This window comes from Suricata suricatta, chromosome 5 (genome assembly GCF_006229205.1).
Source record: "Suricata suricatta isolate VVHF042 chromosome 5, meerkat_22Aug2017_6uvM2_HiC, whole genome shotgun sequence".
Taxonomy (NCBI): Eukaryota; Metazoa; Chordata; class Mammalia; order Carnivora; family Herpestidae; genus Suricata; species Suricata suricatta.
Window position 1 is genome coordinate 68800099 of NC_043704.1, and position 18785 is coordinate 68818883.

Genomic DNA, 18785 nt, shown 5'->3' on the forward strand with positions numbered 1-18785 from the left:
CACTTCCTGGATACAAAGGCTGTGCTGAGTGCCTCTTTGTTCAAAGTGGAAGTCCTCAGACTCCTGGATCTCATTCCCGTTGTGAAACCAGATGACCTCGGGGGGCGGATTCCCTGCATAGGCAGATGGGGCAGGTGGACTGGTCAGGAAGGTGCTTCTCTGGGCCATGCGACAGCTTTGCACATAATCCTGTGACACTGTACGAAATGCTAACCTCTCTATGCCTCAGTCTCCCATCCATAAAACATCCTAACCATGTCTTCCTTATAGGTTTATTGGGAGGACTGAATAAATAAATACAGTCTCCCAGAGCAGCCCACCAGAATAGCAGATGAGAATAGCATCTGGCACAAGGAAAATGCTCAATGTATGTTCATTATAATTATTTAACAACAGATTTGCGGAAACTAGAAAGGATCAGAAGTGAAAAAAAATCAGAATTCAAATTGCTTGGTAATATTGAGTGGTAACTGGCTCAACTGGGTGTGAGGCCAATGCGTATCCTATCCCCCGTTTCTCCCCCCGTGTGTGCACGATACAATGGTGACGTCACAGTAGCTCCTCTGTCCATTTTCACCACAAGGAAAAGTCAGTTAGCATTCCATTTTGCTACCATACAAACATTGTCTGAGGGAGGAGATGGGCACCAGCTGAGACAAGTTTCCAAACACAGCTCAGGGCGCAGAACCTCTTCAATTTTACCAGTCTCCTTTCCTGGGTAGAGTCTAGCGGTTTGGTGGGTCATTAAGCAAGGGCCACCTGTTGGGGTTTCCCCCCACGGTAGCACTATGCTCTGCTTCCCCAGGAGCTCGGCCCCCAGGAATGGCTGCCGAGGGAGGCTGTGTGGTGTCAGGCTGTCTTAAGGACAGAGGAGACGTCCATCTGTCTCTGATGGGTTAGCCAGGGCGGGTACAGAGGCCAGGTGCAGAACACCTCTGATTTCTGTCAGCTCGAGGAGTTCGCACAGGTCAGGGAGCCCACCTTCGGCCCAGGACTGTCATGGGACTGACAGCAGGAGCAGAGGGTTCATCGGGGATCCCTGAAACGGGGAGCCTGTTGGTTCTTGCACAGCTCATCTTCATTACTTCTGCAGCTCAGGAGGAACTACAACGCAGGAGGGCGACCTCCAGGCTGTCAGAGGGACTGATCAGTGGTTAGCAAGGAACAGGAAGCTTCAGATGTGCTTGGGCACAAGCCCATTTAGAAAGCCTATGCCAGTGGAGTCCCCAGGCTTCTCTTGCTGGGCCTCTAGCAAGCACTGTGACAGCTCACAATAGGCTGCTGGTCACATGCTCTTGCCCTGGGTTTAGAAGGACTTCTGCTCTATCTTCTCACCTTAAACTTGAATAGAGCAACAGAGGCTGTCATCCAAGAGCTGGGAAGTTCTCCCATCAGCTGGTTTTGTGCCAGTGTTCAAAATCTTCCAGCTGCATTGGCCCCATTTCCCTTGAATCCCCACCCCCCCCGCCAGCTGTGGTCATCTTCCCCTGGGCCCCCCTGAATTAACCTTGAAGCCAGAAAATCCTGCCCAGAGGAAGCAGAGCAGACGCACTGGCAGGCTCCACTTCTCTGGGTCCGCTGACTGACTGTCCCATGCTGACTTTCTGGTGGGTCAAAGATCTTGGTGGGACGTCAGGGAGCAATGTCCATGCTGCAACCACACCCATTTCCACATATACCTCGAGGAGACAGTTGCAGACACAGACCTGACACCTGGACCGTCATGGTAACCTGGCTTCCGTCCATAACTTTGAGGTCAGAGAGGCCCTGCAGGAAGAGGGGCGCAACAGGCTTGCTGGGAGCCTCGGGCAGAAGGTACCCACTCTTCCTGTCGCTCTTCTTTTCTGTGTGGCAGACAACAGAATGTAGGGTAAACAGTCATTTATTCACTCAACAGACACAGACTAAATGGCTGCTGGGCACACGACTGAGTTGAGGCTCAGGCTCCCTCCAGAGGCGGGCTGCTAACAGGTAAGGAGTGTGAGGAGGTGCTGTAGATCAGTAGGAACAATGAGAGCCTGTTTCTCTGCCTGGTTTGCACGCGCTCTTGCCTGAGAGCAAGGGGAAGGCGGGGCCTCCACAGGCCACACCCCATCTGGGCTCTGTTTCCTGAGAACTCCATTACCTGGCATTTGAGGAAGTTTTTTTGTTTTCTTAAACTTCACTCACTTTTTAAAATAAGTGATACACTCAGATGGCACAAAATTTAAAAAGTACCAAAGAGTATGTGAGGTCTCCCTTCTCCCTCTCCTCAGAGGCAACTAATTTTCAGTTTCTTGTTCATCTTGCCAGAGATGGTCTATGTATATAACACAAAGGAGCAAATAAGTATACTCTTACAGCTTTTTCTCTTAAGGAAATGAGAGCACACCATACACACTACGGATATCTTTTCATTTAACAATACACCTTGATGCCTCTCATAAAACAGGAGTGAAGAGCTTCCTTCTCATTTTCTATGGCTGTGTGATGCTCTGTTGCCATCCCATGAGATTTTAAACACCTCAAGAGAGCCAAAGACACTACACTCACGAGGGTGACCCAAATAAAAAAGACCAACCATCCTAAGCACCGGTGTTGGCGGGGGTGTGGAGCCCCGGGACCTCGCACACACTGCCGTACTGTGTGTGGTGCAGACCCTTCTGAAAGCAGCTTGGCAGTTTCTTAAAAAGTTAAGGATGCATTTACCATATGATCCAGTCATTCTACCTCCCAGGTACTTACACAGGAGAAATGAAAGCACATATCCAGAAAAATACTTGTATACAAACATTCATCGCAGCCTTATTCCTAATGACCCTAACTAGAAACAAACCAAAATATTCATCAACGTGTGAATGAATAAAAAAAAGTGTGTTATATTTATGCAGTGGAATACTACTCAGCAATACAAAGAAATAGACCATGGAAAGCCTGAGTGGCTCAGTTAGTTAAGTGTCTGACTTCATCTCAGGTCATGATCTCATGGTTTGTGGGTTCGAGCCCCACATCAGGCTCTGTGCTGATAGCTTGGAGCCTGGAATCTGCTTCAGATTCTGTGCCTCCCTCTCTGCCCCTCCTCCACTCCTGATCATTCTCACTCTCTCTTTCTCAAGATAAACATAAAAAAAAAAAAAGAAATAGACTAACAATAGATACTACAACAGATACAAATCTCATAAAAATGACAATGAATAAAGGAAGCCAAAGAAAGAGCACATACTGGATGATTCCATTTATATAAAATTCTAGCAAATGCAAAATACAGTGACAGCAAGCAGATCAGTGGTTGTCTGAGGCTTATGAAGATGGACTGTAAAGAGGCACAAGGAAGCATTTGAGGTTGCTGGAGATGTTCATTTCTTAAGACTATAAAGATTTCATGGGCAAAGGTTTCAAATTAAACCCCACAAATACATGCAATTTACTGTACATCAATATCATCTTGGTAAAAACTGGGGAAAGAAAGTCTCTGAGGGAGGGAGGAAGTGTATCAACTAGCCAAAGATAAAAACTAGAACAGCTCTCTGGGTTCAGGGTTGGTCCGCTCACTCCTGTTCAGTTCTTCAGGGAGATGGATTAACAAACAGACTTGGGATACTCCCCAAACTGGGCTTTGACCTGCCTCATGTGAGCAGGAGGGGACGACGGGGCAGCAGGTGGCTGAGTGGGTGGTGTCAGTTTCCCACACAGGACAGTTCTGGGGCAGGACAAGCTCACCGGTGCTCAGTCTCTGATCTTGCCCTTTGCTCCGTGAACCAGGTGGCTTTGACCTTCAATAATTCTGTAGCTTCTTTGTTTTTGCTTTTTGGTGGGGGCAGGGGGAAGAAGGGAGGGGGCTATGATATCTCTAACTTAAACTCTAAGTTTTGGGGGACAGGGACTGTGGCATTTGGGGTTCTTATTAGCAATGGCCACCTGTATCAGATTTTCAGGAATTCCATGGCCATGGGGATACATCTCCAAGGTGCCTTATATGCTTGAGAAAATCCAAACTCCAAATTTGCCACCGAATTTCTCTCTTTTGGCCTTAAGAACAGAATACAGCCCACTGCAGAGCTCTGCCAGCACAGCGCCTGGGAATGAGGATGGGAGAGGCTGAGAAGGCTCAGGAGGCTGGAAGAAAACCTCTCCCCAGGCAGGTGCACTGTGAAGGTTATGGAGCTGGAACACCAGGGCAGTTGAGGCAGGGTAACCCAACGTTCTGTGACCGGTGGACGCCCTCTCAGGTCCCCACTGCTTCCTCCTCCGCCCCAGCCCCCAGCATCACTGCCTTTGACAGAGGGCAGCCAAGGCAGGCTTGCCCTTGACATGAGGCCCTGGGGCTGGACTCAGGGAGGCCCAGTATTGGAAGTGCAGAGATTTCGTCTCCCTGGCTGGGCTGAGTGGCCAGGAAAGCAGGCTGCCTCGGGGGAGTTGAGGAATTTCCTGTCCTGCACAGACTGAGGCTTGAGGACAAAATGTTTTTGCCTGTCCAGATTCCCCCAGTTTCTTTTCCTCTGCTGCCTCAGCCAGCCCCCAGCTTCAGATGTCCGTGTAGATGGGCCTTCCTAGGGCTGCGGGAACACCAAAAACTCCTTCGAGCCGGTGGCAACTCCTCTTTGGCCCCGACTCTCTCTTGGGTCTTCCTCCTGCCAGGTTTCCTGGCCCGCATCCTACGGGTCTCAGCCCGTGGGGACTGAAAGCAGATCTGTGCCTCTCTCTCCTGTGAGGGTGGCCTGGGCACTGCCTTCCATGCAGCAGCTTACCGGTACTCTGAAAGCCGTGGGAAATATAGGATCTGAATCCAGGGTCTGGCCTGGGGTAGGTCACTGCCTCTCTGTGAAGCTCAACTTCCTCCAGGGTTTAAGGTAATAACAGTATAATCCTGGGACTTGGGGAGTTTTAAAGAGATAATGTGAACATACTTTGTATGACTGTTCAACATCTCGCTGTGTGAGGCTGACGCAGGCGTTGACTCACACCCACTTGGGTTCCATTACTTGTGGGTTATCAGCTGCAAAGGAACATAGATGGGGTCTTCGCCCAAGGATCACAGACTCGTTTTTACATGACCCGAGGCAAATACTGTTAGAAATACAAATGTATTGCTTAAAACTCTTCTGGGATTGATGTAAAATAATTAGACAATAACCTGGCTGCACCCCCTCCAGGAGAGAGATGAGTGCAATGACTGTTTTGTGGGTGCCCGGCCTGGGAGACACTGAGTCCCATGTCCCAGACCTGCTCTGTCTTCCCCAGGCTCTGGGCCTGGATGGAAGGCAGACGAAGTGATTGGAAGTAAGTGTGCAGAATGAACCTGGCCTCAGACCTACAGTCTGGGCCCACATGGGACCAGCAGGACTGAATCTAGGCTAGTGAATGGCTGAGTCATCCCTAGTATTCAGAAAACCACCCCAAATTCTTCTCAGGGTGAGAAACCAGCCAAACCTCCCTCTACACACACACTCTGCACTGGGATTAAGGAGCCAATGAGGATCTCAGTTCTGGGGCAAGTAGTTTTCTGTACGTGGCCTGAGAAAAGCAGCTCTCACTGGAACCCTGAAGCCCCAGTCCCAATACTGCCACTCCACTTCACTGATAGAGAGGCCAGGGTGTGCTCCGGTGAGGTGACCTGCACAAGGCCACGGGGCCAGCTACAGCTCATACCAGGCCTCCGGTGGTAAGACCAGATGCTCTGGAGGCCATCTCTTCCAAGGAAGCCAGGCTTCTCCAGTGGAGAACTCTAAGGACAGATGTCTTATCTGCTGACCTACGGCCTAGACTCTGGCCAGGGGAGGAGAGCTAATGCAAAGCAAGGGCTAGGCAGGTAAGAAGCGCCAGGCATGTGTATTTCACGTAATTTCAAAGCCAAACAAATTGCTCTGTCTCATCTGAGGCCTGTGCACTGTGCATCAGTTTATGCTCACTCTTGTACAGACTTAGATAAAATAAGAAGACAGAGGGAAACTGGTGCTTTGAACTCCTAGCTCCAGCGGTGTGATCTGAAGCAACCCCCCAACCCACGGTTATCAGGTTATCATCAGTTCTTTTTTTTTTTTTAACATTCATTTTGTTTTGAGAGACACAGAGACACAGAATGTGGGCAGGGAAGAGGCAGAGAGAGAGGGAGACACAGAATCTGAAGCGGGCTCCAGGCTCTGAGCTGTCAGTACAAGAGCCTGATGCAGGTCTTGAACCCACAAACCATGAGATCATGACCTGAGCTGAAGTCAGATGCTTAACTGACTGAGCCACCCAGGTGCCCCATGTATCATCCATTCTTTTTTATTTTATTTTTTAATGTTTTATTTATTTTTGAGAGAGAGAAAGAGAGACAGTGTGAGTAGGGGAGGGTCAGAGAGAGGGAGACACAGAATCTGATGACAGGCTCCAGGCTCTGAGCTACCTGTCAGCACAGAGTCTGATGCGGGGCTCGAACCCAGGAACTGTGAGATCATGACCTGAGCCAAAGCCGGATGCTCAACCGACTGAGCCACCCAGGTGCCCCAATTATCATCAGTTCTTGAGGATGATACAGTGTTAAGTGTATAATGCATGATAAGTACCTCAGTGTTTTTAGATGATTGAAAGAAGTAACACATGTAAAATGGCTAGAACAATACTTGGTACATAGTAAGATAAAAGTGTTTCTTTTTTGCCTTTCCTAACCCAGCTGACTTTTTGGTGGGGCGCATTCAATCTGACGGTAACTAGAATGAGAACTGCCCTCAAAACCAGGGCACTCCCATTTAACCAGAGAGACGTCTGAAAGGGCATTAGCAGCTGCCTCTCTGTTGTGACGTGATCACAACAATGCTTTGCAGAGTCCAGCACTGGAGGATTCAGAAGGATGATCACAGCTCATTCAGTGTTATCCTCACTATCCAGAGGGAGGGCAGGTGGTGTCCCCATTTTATGTTGGAGATTGTTGAGGCTCAGAGAAGAGAGGTGGCCTGTCCTAAGATCTTGGGGAGGACATGGCCACCAGGGACCTGGTCTGGGCACTCCCCCTGATGAGAACAAAGGCTAGCCACCTAGATTCCACTGGGTGCTGTCATTGTTTGTGTCCATGCCCAGACTCGCCAGTTACCCAAGGTGGGGGTCTCTGGGGTTGTGCTTTAGCTGTCATCTGCAGAGCCCTGCTTTGAAGAGGGGGAGGTGGTGGGCCAGGGTGTGAGGCAAAAGGCCCCCAGTGACTAGGGAACCTGAGCCTTCTTAATCCGGGAAGGGGGATGGCAGGCACTGGCTGTGGCACACAGACGGCAAGAAAAGGGTCCTAGGGACCCAGTGACAGATGTGCTACCCAGCTCAAATGGGGCTGGAGTAAATATACCCAGTCTCCCCCCAAATCTGTGCTTCTTGCTGCTCTGCTGGGACCAAACCCAGGGAAGGCCTTTTTTCTGGGCTCCAGGAAGGGCCCAGCCCCCTTGATTTACTGACCTAGGATTAAAGATTGAATGTGAGCTCATCTATGGCTCTGCTCCCTGGTCACTTGTCTGATGAGTTTCCAGTCATTCATGGTTCACTCTGTCATTTAACTGAGTAGCTGGCTACTGGGTACCCTGTTCCATTGTGAGAGAAAGGGAATGAGTCAAGCCTGTCCTCCATGGAAAGACAAGGACTGAGATCAGGAATACTTAGAAGCAGTTTGTTGATAAGCCAAAATGATGCCATACTGATAGGTAGCGGGACTTGAGAAGGGGGAGGAGCAGGAGAGACGAGAGAGCAGAGAGGAGATGGATGGAGGGAAAAGAAAGGGCCCTCCTGACCCTCCAGGTTTTCCACTTTGACCATTCTTGCTCTGTTTTGACTTAACAGAAACTGTTTTTGAAGAATCCAGTCATGAACATGAACTTCCTGCTCTTGTGAAGCAGAAGTATTTAACGGAGGACTTGTCAGAGTCCCGGAGAACCAGAGGCAGAGGCTGCACGGGGGGGGGGGGGGGGGGGGGGGGGGGGGGGGGGGGAAGGGGGGGGGGGGGCTGATCAGCCGCAGGCCTGGTTCTGTGGCTAATTAGCTGAGTTTGGTGGGCAGCCACCTCTCCTCTGAGCATGGGCTTTCTCTGCCTACAGCCTGGACTTAATTCAAAGGTGGAAAGTGGATTTGTTACTGGAATTAAATAAGATGAGCCAGTTTTTCCAACTGATTAGACTATTTCTATTAAAATAATGTTCCTTGGGATGCCTGGGTGGCTCAGTTGGTTAAGTGTTGGACTCTGGGTTTCAGCTCAGGTCATGATCTCATGGTTCATGAGGTCAAGCCCCACATGGGGCTCTGTGCTGACAGCATGGAGCCTGCTTGGGAGTCTCTCTCCCCTGCTCTCTGCCGCTGTCCTGCTAGCACTCTCTGTCTCAAAATAAATAAATAGCCTTTAAAAAATGTTCCTCATTAAAAACACTAATTGATAGTTTAAAACACTTGCATGAACTGGTATTAGTGCAATATTATATTTTGAACTCTAACTCAGAGAAAGAGTTAAATACCCACATAGCCAGTGCACCTTGTTACAATTCTCATTAATTCTTACACAATAACCTGTATAACCTGTTCCTCAAACCTGCATTGTGGGATTTGTCACTCCCTGAGGGGAGTTGCAAAATAGGCAGGGGAGCTCCACTCCCTGTCAGAGAAGCCAAAAGACCAAAGATCAACCGCCTGCAGGCAGGGTAGCATCAGCCCCTCAGGCGCTGTGCTAAAACACTTTAGTCTGGCTCCTCTTTTACTCCAGTCTTAATCCCTTAACCCTGTTTCCTAGCAACCGACCTAGGTCAGCTGCCTTGTTTTCCCGGCCTTGAAACCTTTATAAGATATGGGGTTTTCGGAATAAAAAAGAAGAGGCTTGATCGAAACCATGTGTTGTGACTTCACTCTTTGTGCGTCCCCCTTCCTGCCCTTTCTCTCCCTCTCAGGAAAAGAACCCGCGACGATTCTCCGCCCTGCCGGTCAGGGCAGACGAAACAGGTACAGCCGAACGCCGGGGACGAGCGCGCCGGGACCTGGCATCGGTTAAGACACTGCATGAGCGAGGCTGTTAGCGTCTCTTGGGCTTGAAATTAAGAAGCCTCTGCAGCCTCAGTCCCAGTGCTGGCTGTGATCTCAGCCCTCCGTCTGTACCACGGTGATCCCCTTGGGATCTTCTTCCCTTGGGTCCTTCCTTTCCTTCCATGGGCTTAGCAGGAAAAACAATTTAGAATTTCTCTACAGAAGCGTTTTCTGCGGTGGCTCAGTTGGTTAAGTGTCCGACTCTGGATTTTGGCTCGGGTCGCCACCTCATGGTTCATGAGATCGAGTCCAGAACCAGGATCCACGCTGAACGTGGAGCCTGCTTGAGATTCTCTCTCCTTCTCGCTCTCCGCCCCTCCCCAACACTCGCCCACCCGCACGTGCGCTCTCTCAAAACAAGTAGACTCTAAGAGAAAAAAAGGGCATTATCTTCACCTGTCTCCTTTTTTTTTTAGCCAACCTAATGCTTTTCAAAGACCCATGTTTATGTACCCAAACTTGCATTAAATACACATGTTGACACTTCGAGCAGTTTGCTTTGAAAATGGCCCTCAGCAGGTTCCCAACTGATTCAAAACTTATTTCTGATTAAAACAAACAAAAAAAAAACTGTGAGAAAGTGTTTAAACAGATGATACAGACATACAAAACAGAGACAGAGTGTTGGTGGGAAACACCCTACCTCTAAGGAGCTCCCCAGGACCTTCCCCTACAGAGGGACCACCGCCTATTGTCCTCATGGCCATTAACAGAGTCCCACTCTCAGAGCCTCAGCCCTGTCCATCCGCAGCTTGCCCACATCTCTGGATTCACAGGTGGTCACCCAATGAAAATGGGCGTGGAATGGCCCTCCCCGACTTCCTAACACCCCATCTCCTAGTGCCTCCATGCACAGTCACACAGACCTCTTGCAACTGCGTAGCTGGAGGGAAAAGGGCTGGCAAGCTATTCTGCTTAGTCACTACAATGCAAAATAGCATTCCAGCAGCAACTCTGATTCACTCCAAACCCTGTTATACTATGGAAAGTCAGTAAGTCACCAACTGACAGCGAGTTCTGGAAGCATAGTCTTCCCTTCTTTCTTTATTTGGTGCTCAAAGCGCAGCATGGTCCAGGGATCACAGACTAGCCTCCTCCTTTCCCTAAATGCCATCACTGTTGACTCTAGATCACCCATCGAAGGAAGCTTACCTCCCTATTTGCCCTTCCTATTTGCAGGGCTTTCATGCAGCGTGTAAATCCCCAGGAAGGTATCTAGATTCTCTTCCAACAAAAGTTTATCTCCCCACCAAATAAATCTACTTGGTGTTTAAACAAAACTTCTACTTCTATGTCATAAAAAAAGATTCTTCCTTGCAGAGCCTTGCTCTGTTGCCTTTTCTTCCCCTCCCTCCCCCGACTGACTTCTCTAGAATCTAAGAAACAAATGCGAATAGAAGTGTGCTAGGAAAAGGGAGGAAACAATGACATATGACACTCCCAAAAGACCTCTGACCAGTAATGACAGGGCTGCTGGAGGGGAAGCAGGAGTCACTGCAACCCCAGCTTTCTTACTGACTCAGAAGTTATCAAACTCTGAGCATAAAGGTTAGCATCCAAACCACCCAGGGCTCCCGCTGAACGAGTGCCTGGAAACCACATTCTCCACCACACCGTCATAGCACAGATCACATTTTGCAGTTAGGGACACAAGGCTATAATTCTGAATGGTATTTTGACCAAGGACTCCAAGCAAGTAAATGACAGATAGGAGACCAACAGTGGGCTGGAGAGGTAGACAGTTCTACATCTTTAATTGTCCAATTAGTAAAACAAGGCCACGGTTCAATGATATGGACACATATGCACACACATATACTCAGAGACCTTTCTGTGACAGAGAACCACATGTTGTGCAGCCCCATTTCTGCTGTAGTCAGCCTATATAAAACTAGAATATCGCGGGGCGCCTGGGTGGCTCAGTCAATTGAGTGTCCAACTCTTGTTTTTGGCTCAGGCCATGATCCCAGGGTCATGGGATTGAGCCCAGCGTTGGGCTCCTTGCTGAGCTTGGAAGCCTGTTTGGATGCTCTGCCTCTCTTCCCCGTGCTCCTTCTCTCTAAGAATAAATAAATCAATTAAAAAAATTTTAAAAAGACTTTGGACAGATGTTATGGGTGAACCGAGGTTCTTAAAAGACAAAAAAAAAAATTAAAGCCAAAGTTTATCTTTCTTCAGTAAGTTTCTCTTTAGCTAACATAAGTATTACAAATGTTTTCTGGGCTTGTGAGCTTAGAGAGGGTAGGGTCCAAACATGGCACCACCAGACAGATGATGTGGCATCCAGAGTGCCCGAGTATAACTTGGGAGAGACGTGGTGGCAGGGGCTATCTGGGCTCCAGCTGCCCCATCGGTGCCTGTCACTCACCTGAAAGCAATCTGGGCTCCTAATGATGCTCCAACTGTCCAGTGATGCCTGACTCCTGTGGCACCGAGTGTTTTCATTGGGGGCTCTTCCCCAAAATAAACACTCTAGTGAGTATTCCTTCCTTCCTTCCTTCCTTCTTTCCTTCCTCCCTCCCTCCCTCCCTTCCTTTTTTCTTCCTTACTTCCTCCCTTCCTCCCTTCTTTCTTCTTCCTTCCTTTTCTCTAGAAATCAGTTTGTTTATGTTTCATTTACCACCAGTTCATGTCCTGAGATCCCTTTAAGAGGCCCAGCAAGTTGGGGCACCTGGGTGGCTCAGTCGGCTAAGTCTCCAACCTTGGCTCAGATCATGACTTCAAGGCTTCTGAGTTTGAGCCCCATATCAGGCTTCCCGCTGTCAGCACAGAGCCCACTTAGAATCCTCTGTCTTCCCCTCTCTCTGACCTTTCCCTGCTTATGTGTGCATTCTCTCTCTCAAAAATAAATAAAAACATTAAAAAAAGAAAGAAAAGAGGTCCAGTATGCCTTCAGTTAAATAAACAACCATTAGGCTAAGACACTCTGTCAAAATGGACACAATTAGCAGGTTAGTAAATCTAGTCACTTAAGAATTTTAGCTTTGACAATGATACTTCGGGGGTGGGGGAGGGGAGATAAACTAAAATATTCTAGCCTAAGAAGTCTCTCCCAAACCCCAGTGACTCAGTCCAAATACACTGAAATATTTGCTCTTCCTCAGATCTCCCTGGGCTTTGCAGGAATTTAGATTCCTCACCCTTTAGTCTCCAGCCTGGGTTGGGGTGGTGAGGGAGGGCTTTCCAATACTGGTTAACTACTGGGGATGTGTTTCTGGGGAGGGGGCAGGGAAGGAGGAATATTTATTGAGAGTCTCTTGCGAGCTAGTTTGTGGATTTCTTGCACATGCCAACATGCAAGCTGGGAGGCGGAGGGGAGGTGGAGATCACCGACCTCCGTGTGCCGTTATCCATTCACCAGGCACATGCTCACACTCTACATGCAGTAATGAGTAAGACAATGTCCCTGCCTGCAGAGAGCCAACTGTCTGGCCGGGAAGACAATGAAACAGCAGTTAGGGTAAAATTCCACAGTAAGAAGAAAGCTGTGAACTCCTTACCCATAGAGGCCCCGCCCGATGTGCACCTGCGTCTCTCTCTGAACTCATTCTCCACCACTAGCCACCCACTCACCATGCCCCAGCCATACCGGGTGTCTTGCTAGTCCCTGCATAGGCTGCTCTTGTTCTCAAGTTTAGGGCCTTTGTGCTTACTGTGCCGCCCACCTGGAGCACTCTCCAGCTCACTGGAGGCTCTGTTCAAAAGTCCTCTGCCTAGAGCCTTCCTTCACCACCCATCATCCAAAAGGACCCCTCGCACCCTTCTCTGTCAGTATTCGATTAAACCAGGTGCTGATTGTTGGGTGTCTCCCCCTCAGGAAGTACACACGTGAAGGCAGAGCTTATCCATCCCACCCACAGCACAAAGCAGGGGCTCAGTACAGATTTACTGACAAATAACCACAGTGGTGGTTCAGCCAGTAAGATAACTCATTCTAGGGATTCCGGGGAGGGCTTCCTAGAGGAAGTGATATTTGTTGGGGGAGACAGGCAGATGTTGGAGAAAGGAGTTGCAGTGGAGAGGAGGCAGAGAATGCTGGGTAAACTAGCTGCAGAAATCATGTCAGAGTGCTGGGCCAGCGATTTCTGGACTACAGAGCCTTGGCTAAAGAGGTGACCAAGAACACCCCTGCCTGGCCTTCCTCAGAGCATCCTTGGGACTCTTCGCTCATCTTGCCTGCAGCAGAGCCGCCCTGGAAACCAGAGGGTGCGCTGCTCAAGGGCGCCCTCTCGTGGCTGGAGCCCCCCAGCATGGCTTGCTCCTCTGGCTTTCCTGTCTGGCCCAACGCTTCCTTTCTCGGGTTCTGATTTTCTCCCCTCGCTAAAAGCCAAAGAAAAGGTATACGTCAGACAACCACCTATCCACCGTGGCAAAGTTGGTCCTTTGGTAAAACCGGTTAGACTTGGCATTTACCTTGTTTAAAGGTTGGGGGCAGGTATCAGCAGACACGGAGCATGTCCTCTGTGTTCTGAGGACATTGCATGCATTCATTAACTTAATCCTCACAGTACCAGGCACTGTGACTATTCGTGTATCCACTGCACAGAAGAGGACAGTGAGGCCCGGAGAGATGAATGGCACTTAGGTCGCCAGGCAGCCTGCTGCACAGCTGCGACGAGACCGTGGCCCACACCATATGGAGGGTAGCAGAAAGGCCAGGCCTTGGGCAGCGACATTCGGTACAGTAGAAACGAATGCCTCTCCTGCAGTCACCCCCAGCCCTCAGCTGCCCCCAGAGACCTGGAGCCACAGGAGCTGCCAATAAAGTAAGAAAAACTCCAGAGCCGAGGATGGTGCAGGATGTGGACACGAGCCGCCCAAGTGCCTCGGGGCCGGGAGCCAGGGGTGTCAGGGTGCCAGGCTTACCCGCTCCACTCCTTTGCAGACAGCCCAGCCCTGCGGCTCCAGCGCGTGGCTGCCTCTCTCAGCCTGCTTCACCATTTATGGTATCTGAGCCTCTGCTTGGCCTTCACAGGCCAGTAAATCCCCACACCGGGAGGGCGTTCTCGCCCACGCAGTGCTGTCCTCAGAGCAAACCCGAAGGGCTCTGGCAGAGTTCTTGCTGGGGACCTGTTTCTGCTTAAAACATGTTTGGATAGGCAATCCCCCGGCCCCACTCCTCCCACAGACCTGGGGACATGGAGGACAGCCCTAAAGACCCCTTGATCCTTCGTCTGGGACCCTCGCCTCCAGTAGGACTATCAGCTCAGCTGGGTCTCTTTAATCCAATCTAAAGCCAGGAAAGTAGGGACAGGCACTGGATTAGTGGGGCCGCTGGCTGAAGCTAGCGGGAGAGTCTCAGGCAGTAGACTCATCACACGTCATTCTGGCCGTGTCGCCTGTGACTAGACTGGGGGGTAGGCCATGTGGACCTCCAAGGACAGTCCCCTGTTGGGAAGGTGAGGGCCGCTCCCAAGGAGATGAGGCTCAGATCTGTTCTTGTTTCATTAAGACAATTTCCCGAGGCCCTTCAATGAGCCATGAAATGAGACCTGTGAGGATAAAGGGGCTCGATACGACAGCCAGAATTCTGGCCTGACAAATTGCCAGGGGTCAGACTCAGGCTCCCACCTGGGGTGTGAGCAGCTTTCTGAAAGGAAGCAGAGGCCAATTCCTGGGTGATGACTCCATGCCAGTGCACTTCAGAGATACTGGGAGGCTGGGGAGTGTGCCCCTTCTTGGCAGGGTGCCTCACAGAGCCAGCATCAGTGTGAACCCCTTAATCCCTAAGGGGTGACACTCACTGCTGAGCTACGGGGCCCAGGCTCTACCTTCGGGCCAGCAGATGCACGCTCTAGTAAAGGGCCAGGCATAGGAATGAGCACAGGCTTGGGGTCATAAGGATCTGGGTCTGAAAGGCCAGCTCCACTTGCTAGCTTGTGTGCTTAGGCAAGTTGCATTAACTTTTTGAGACCTCCAGACCCTTCTATGTAAAATAGGGAGAGCACTGTCCTCCCCAGGGCTGTTGAGGTCTAAAGAAGAAAGTATTTAATGTAGTAACAGCACCTGATTTTCCTCTTGCCCTTTTCAGTGAAACCATGTCCTGTGGCCTCCCAGGGAGACTGTCCCCATGAGGCCTGAGCCCTGGGGACAGAGAGAAGAGACATTGTCTCCTGCCAGTCTGCTGGGGAAACAGGATACAGTGCACCCGGTCCAAGCACTGAGGCCCCAGTCCACACAGGAGCCGGGGGCCCAGGCCCGGGTGAGGGTGGGGAGGCAGGCTTACCTGAACACCCTGGCCCCAGGAAGCATTCCCCGGGCACTGTCACCATGCCTGCTGACACCACAGCGCAGACAGCTCTGTCGTGAGTGCTCTGGCTCCCCTGACACTTCCTGGGACTAAGGGCTTGGCGGGGATCAATGGATGACCATGGTAATCAGATTACTGGACACCGACTGGTGATGTATGAAAACAAGCCCAGGCCGGCGGGGAGGAGCAGGGGCGGAGGGAGAAGGGCAACAACCTGTGAGCCTCTCAAAGCCTCAACACCAGCACTCTGTCTCCCAGGAGCCCCCAGCACAGGATTCTGTGAGACCCCTAAGTCCTCAGGAGGTATGTGAGTACTCCTGCTAGGTCATTTTCGGTATGCAAAGTCTTCACCCTGGGAGCTTCTTGAGCCAAGGGAGCCCTCGCCTCCTTCCCCTGCATCTTTCCTCAGCCCAGGTCAGGTGAGGAGGTGGGGAACTGGCATTTGACTATTCCTCTGCCCTGGCACACCCCTGCCACTGTGAGGCCATTTTAGAGGCATTCCTCCACCTGCCTGCCTTCAGGTGCAGAGCTCTTTCTCCAAAGCAGATGTCTGCAGCAAAGGTGCTTCTAGAGAGGTGCCCAGAGGCTCCTACCATGGACAGTGACCCGGGCGCTGCAGGACACCTGCCCCAAGGTGTTCTTGGCCAGACAGGTGTAGGTGCCATCGTCCTCTGGCAGGGCGTCCTGGATGTGGAGCTCAGCCACGCCGGCCTCGCAGGAGGAGTGAGCATACTGGATGGGCTGCTCTGTGGAGGGAAGCACAGGGAGGCTCAGGCCAGGGGGTTTCCAGGGGAGGGGTGTGAGCCCTGTCCTCTGCAGGGCTGCTGTTGTCAGGTCACCATGCTTGCTCAGATCCACTGGGGGCTGACGACCTGTCAGGCCAGCTGGACGGGGGCCTGCAGGTGGAGAAGGAAGCAGGCTCCAGGGAGGGAGGTGCAGGAGCAGGGCTAGGGCTGGAGGGCAGTGAGGGTGGGGGGCAGGGGGAGATTCTGGAGGCATTCGAGAAGGCAGAAGAGAAAAGGACACAGTTCTCTGCAGTTTGTTTAAAGAAACAGTGCTTACAGCCACATCCTGGACTTCAAACAATTCTGAGCCTGAAAAGAATCTTACAGGGTCATCTGGCCCATAGCCCAGCTCCGGGCATGACAGGCCTCACCCAGACAACACAAGGCTCCTGGCTCCTTTTAGACATTTCCAGAAACAATGATCCCATTTCCCATTGCAGATGCTCATCAGAGGCAGTTGTGTGACCTCCACCTGAGGCTGCAGTTAGGTGGATCTCAGTACATTTTAGGGTCCATGGAAAAGAGAAAACCTGGGAAAGTAAAAATGACTCTGGCCCCTTCTTCCCAGAGTCCCTGCCACAAGAAGCCCTTTATTCAGGTCACATAAAGTCCTGCATGGAGAGAGAAGCACATGCTATGAACGTCAGTGGTTTCCTTAATGCTGTATGTTCCTGGGACTTTATCATTCCAGGATGTGAGCTTTCATTTCCAGGGGGAGAAATCTCATTACTGAAGATTCTGGCCTTAGAACAGGAATGTGTCTGTTCACCATATAGGAAGCAACTGTCAGCTTCTTCCCTTGTCGGGCCCCAGCCTCCTGGTTTGCACTTCATAAAATTGAGGTTGGGCGGTGGGGGAGGGCGAAAGTACAGAAAGAAGTCCTATTCCTGAAATGCAGTGTTTTCTTCTGCACATAGCAACGCTTTGTGTCTCCAGGACAGTCTGCAGAGACTGCCAGGCAAGCAGGCCATAGGGCAGGAAAGAAGAGATTCTGCCCTGCCTACCACACTTCATAAAGGTGGGGCTGGGGGCTGGGAAAGGCAAGGGGTCGGGATCTTGCTACTGAGACAACTGAACACAACTCTTTGCTTTTTGTGAAAATGACACCCTAAAAACCTATCTTCCTTGAGAACATCAGTACATTCCATGACTGCCATCAAAAGGCCTCTGCTGTTGAAATGTGACAATAAAATGTTTGAGACCTCTTTGGTTATTGGGCGTAACTCATTTTGGCCCTACAAGCATGAGATGGAATGGTGGACCCAGAAAGGAGCTGTTGGCTCAGGGCACTCGGAATTGCAGAATTGGGAGACCCAGAACTCTTGGGACCCAAGACTGGGAAGACCAGAGTCAGCAGTCAAGGGAACTTGAGCACGATCACCCTCTAGTGGTAATGGTGTGGAAATGCCAAGATTCACCAAGAATAAGAAGGTGAGGTTGCTTTTCCCAGTTCTGAGGGGTGCAGACCAGGGGTCAGCACACTACTGCTCATGGGCCAAATCTGACCCGCATCCTGCCTTTGTATGGTCTGGAAGCTAAGAATAGTTCTTATATATTTTAAATCGTTTAAAAAAACCCCCAAAGGTAAATTATTTCGTGATCTGTGAAAATTGTATGAAATTCACATTTCAGTGTCCACAAATAAAGTTTTATTGCATCACTGCCATACTTATTCATCTACATCTGGTCTCTGGCTGCTCTGGTGACACAATAGCAAAGTTGAGTAGTTGTAACAGGGGCTATAGGGCCAGCAGAACTGAAAATATTTACTGTCTGGCCCTTTATAGAAAATGTTTCTTGACCCCTGGTCTGGACTCTGAGCCAGATGGAAGTTGAAACTCTTACTCAGAACCATTACTAGTCCTTACTGTCCATGTTCTGTTCCGGCTGCAAGGAGGCTGCCTCTTTGTAGTCAGCCACAGGATCTGACAGAAGCTCTGTCCATAGTGAGGGGTGGAGGGAAGGGTGCCCTCAATTTTCACTTGTTTGCCAAAGATGACAGGTAGAAAGACTACATGGCACCTTCTCTCACTGACTAGAGATAATTTCTACCAGAGCCTAAGCAAACTGTGCCAACTAGGACGGTTCACAGGTAACACGTCAATGGGATAAACAATTAGGGGCTCTTTGGTGCATGGGTGACAGGTGCCACTCTCCCTTAAGGAGCCCATTCTACCAGCTGCGGTCTCAAACCTTCTATTCCAGCCTGTTTCCTCACCCATAAAGAAGCTGATGCCCAGAGAGGTAAAGTAGGGTGTCCAAGGTCACCCGGCCACAATGGTGGACAAGTGTCCTTTGTCACCAGACACGCAGCTGCCCCTTCACCCTCCTTGCGGATCCTCAAAGCAGACACTGCTTAATGTCATCAATGCTATGGACTGCTGTTAGTTCTAAAATTAGAGTCCTCCCATAATTTTGGAGTTGAAAGGTTTTTTTTTTTTTTAAAAGAGAAGAGTGACAATAAACAATAATTAATTTTTTTTCCAAAAGACCTCACCAGGCAAAAACATACAAACACAAAGTTGTCATGTCTCTCTAGGACTATACCATTTAAAAAATTACTGGTCTATGAATCCTCCAAACCAACTGCCACTAAATAAAAGGCAAGATTGCATGAATAACTTCTAGTGTGGTTTGCTCATTTAATTTGTTCATTTATTGACTCAACAAATATTTACTGAGGGCCTACTATGAGCCTGGCCACATAAATGATCCAAATTGCTTGTGCACGCATGTACCAGGCATGG

The 18785-nt window shown here is 50.1% G+C and overlaps 1 protein-coding gene across 1 annotated transcript in view; it reads right to left on the reverse strand.

Moving 5' to 3' along the window:
* The window catches only part of MYLK (myosin light chain kinase), a 181989-nt gene that overhangs the window by 90258 nt on the left and 72946 nt on the right, over nucleotides 1–18785 (reverse strand). The window contains 3 exon segments of the mRNA XM_029939461.1: nucleotides 4–113; nucleotides 1707–1844; nucleotides 15847–15999. Coding sequence (XP_029795321.1) covers nucleotides 4–113; nucleotides 1707–1844; nucleotides 15847–15999 — 401 coding nt within the window.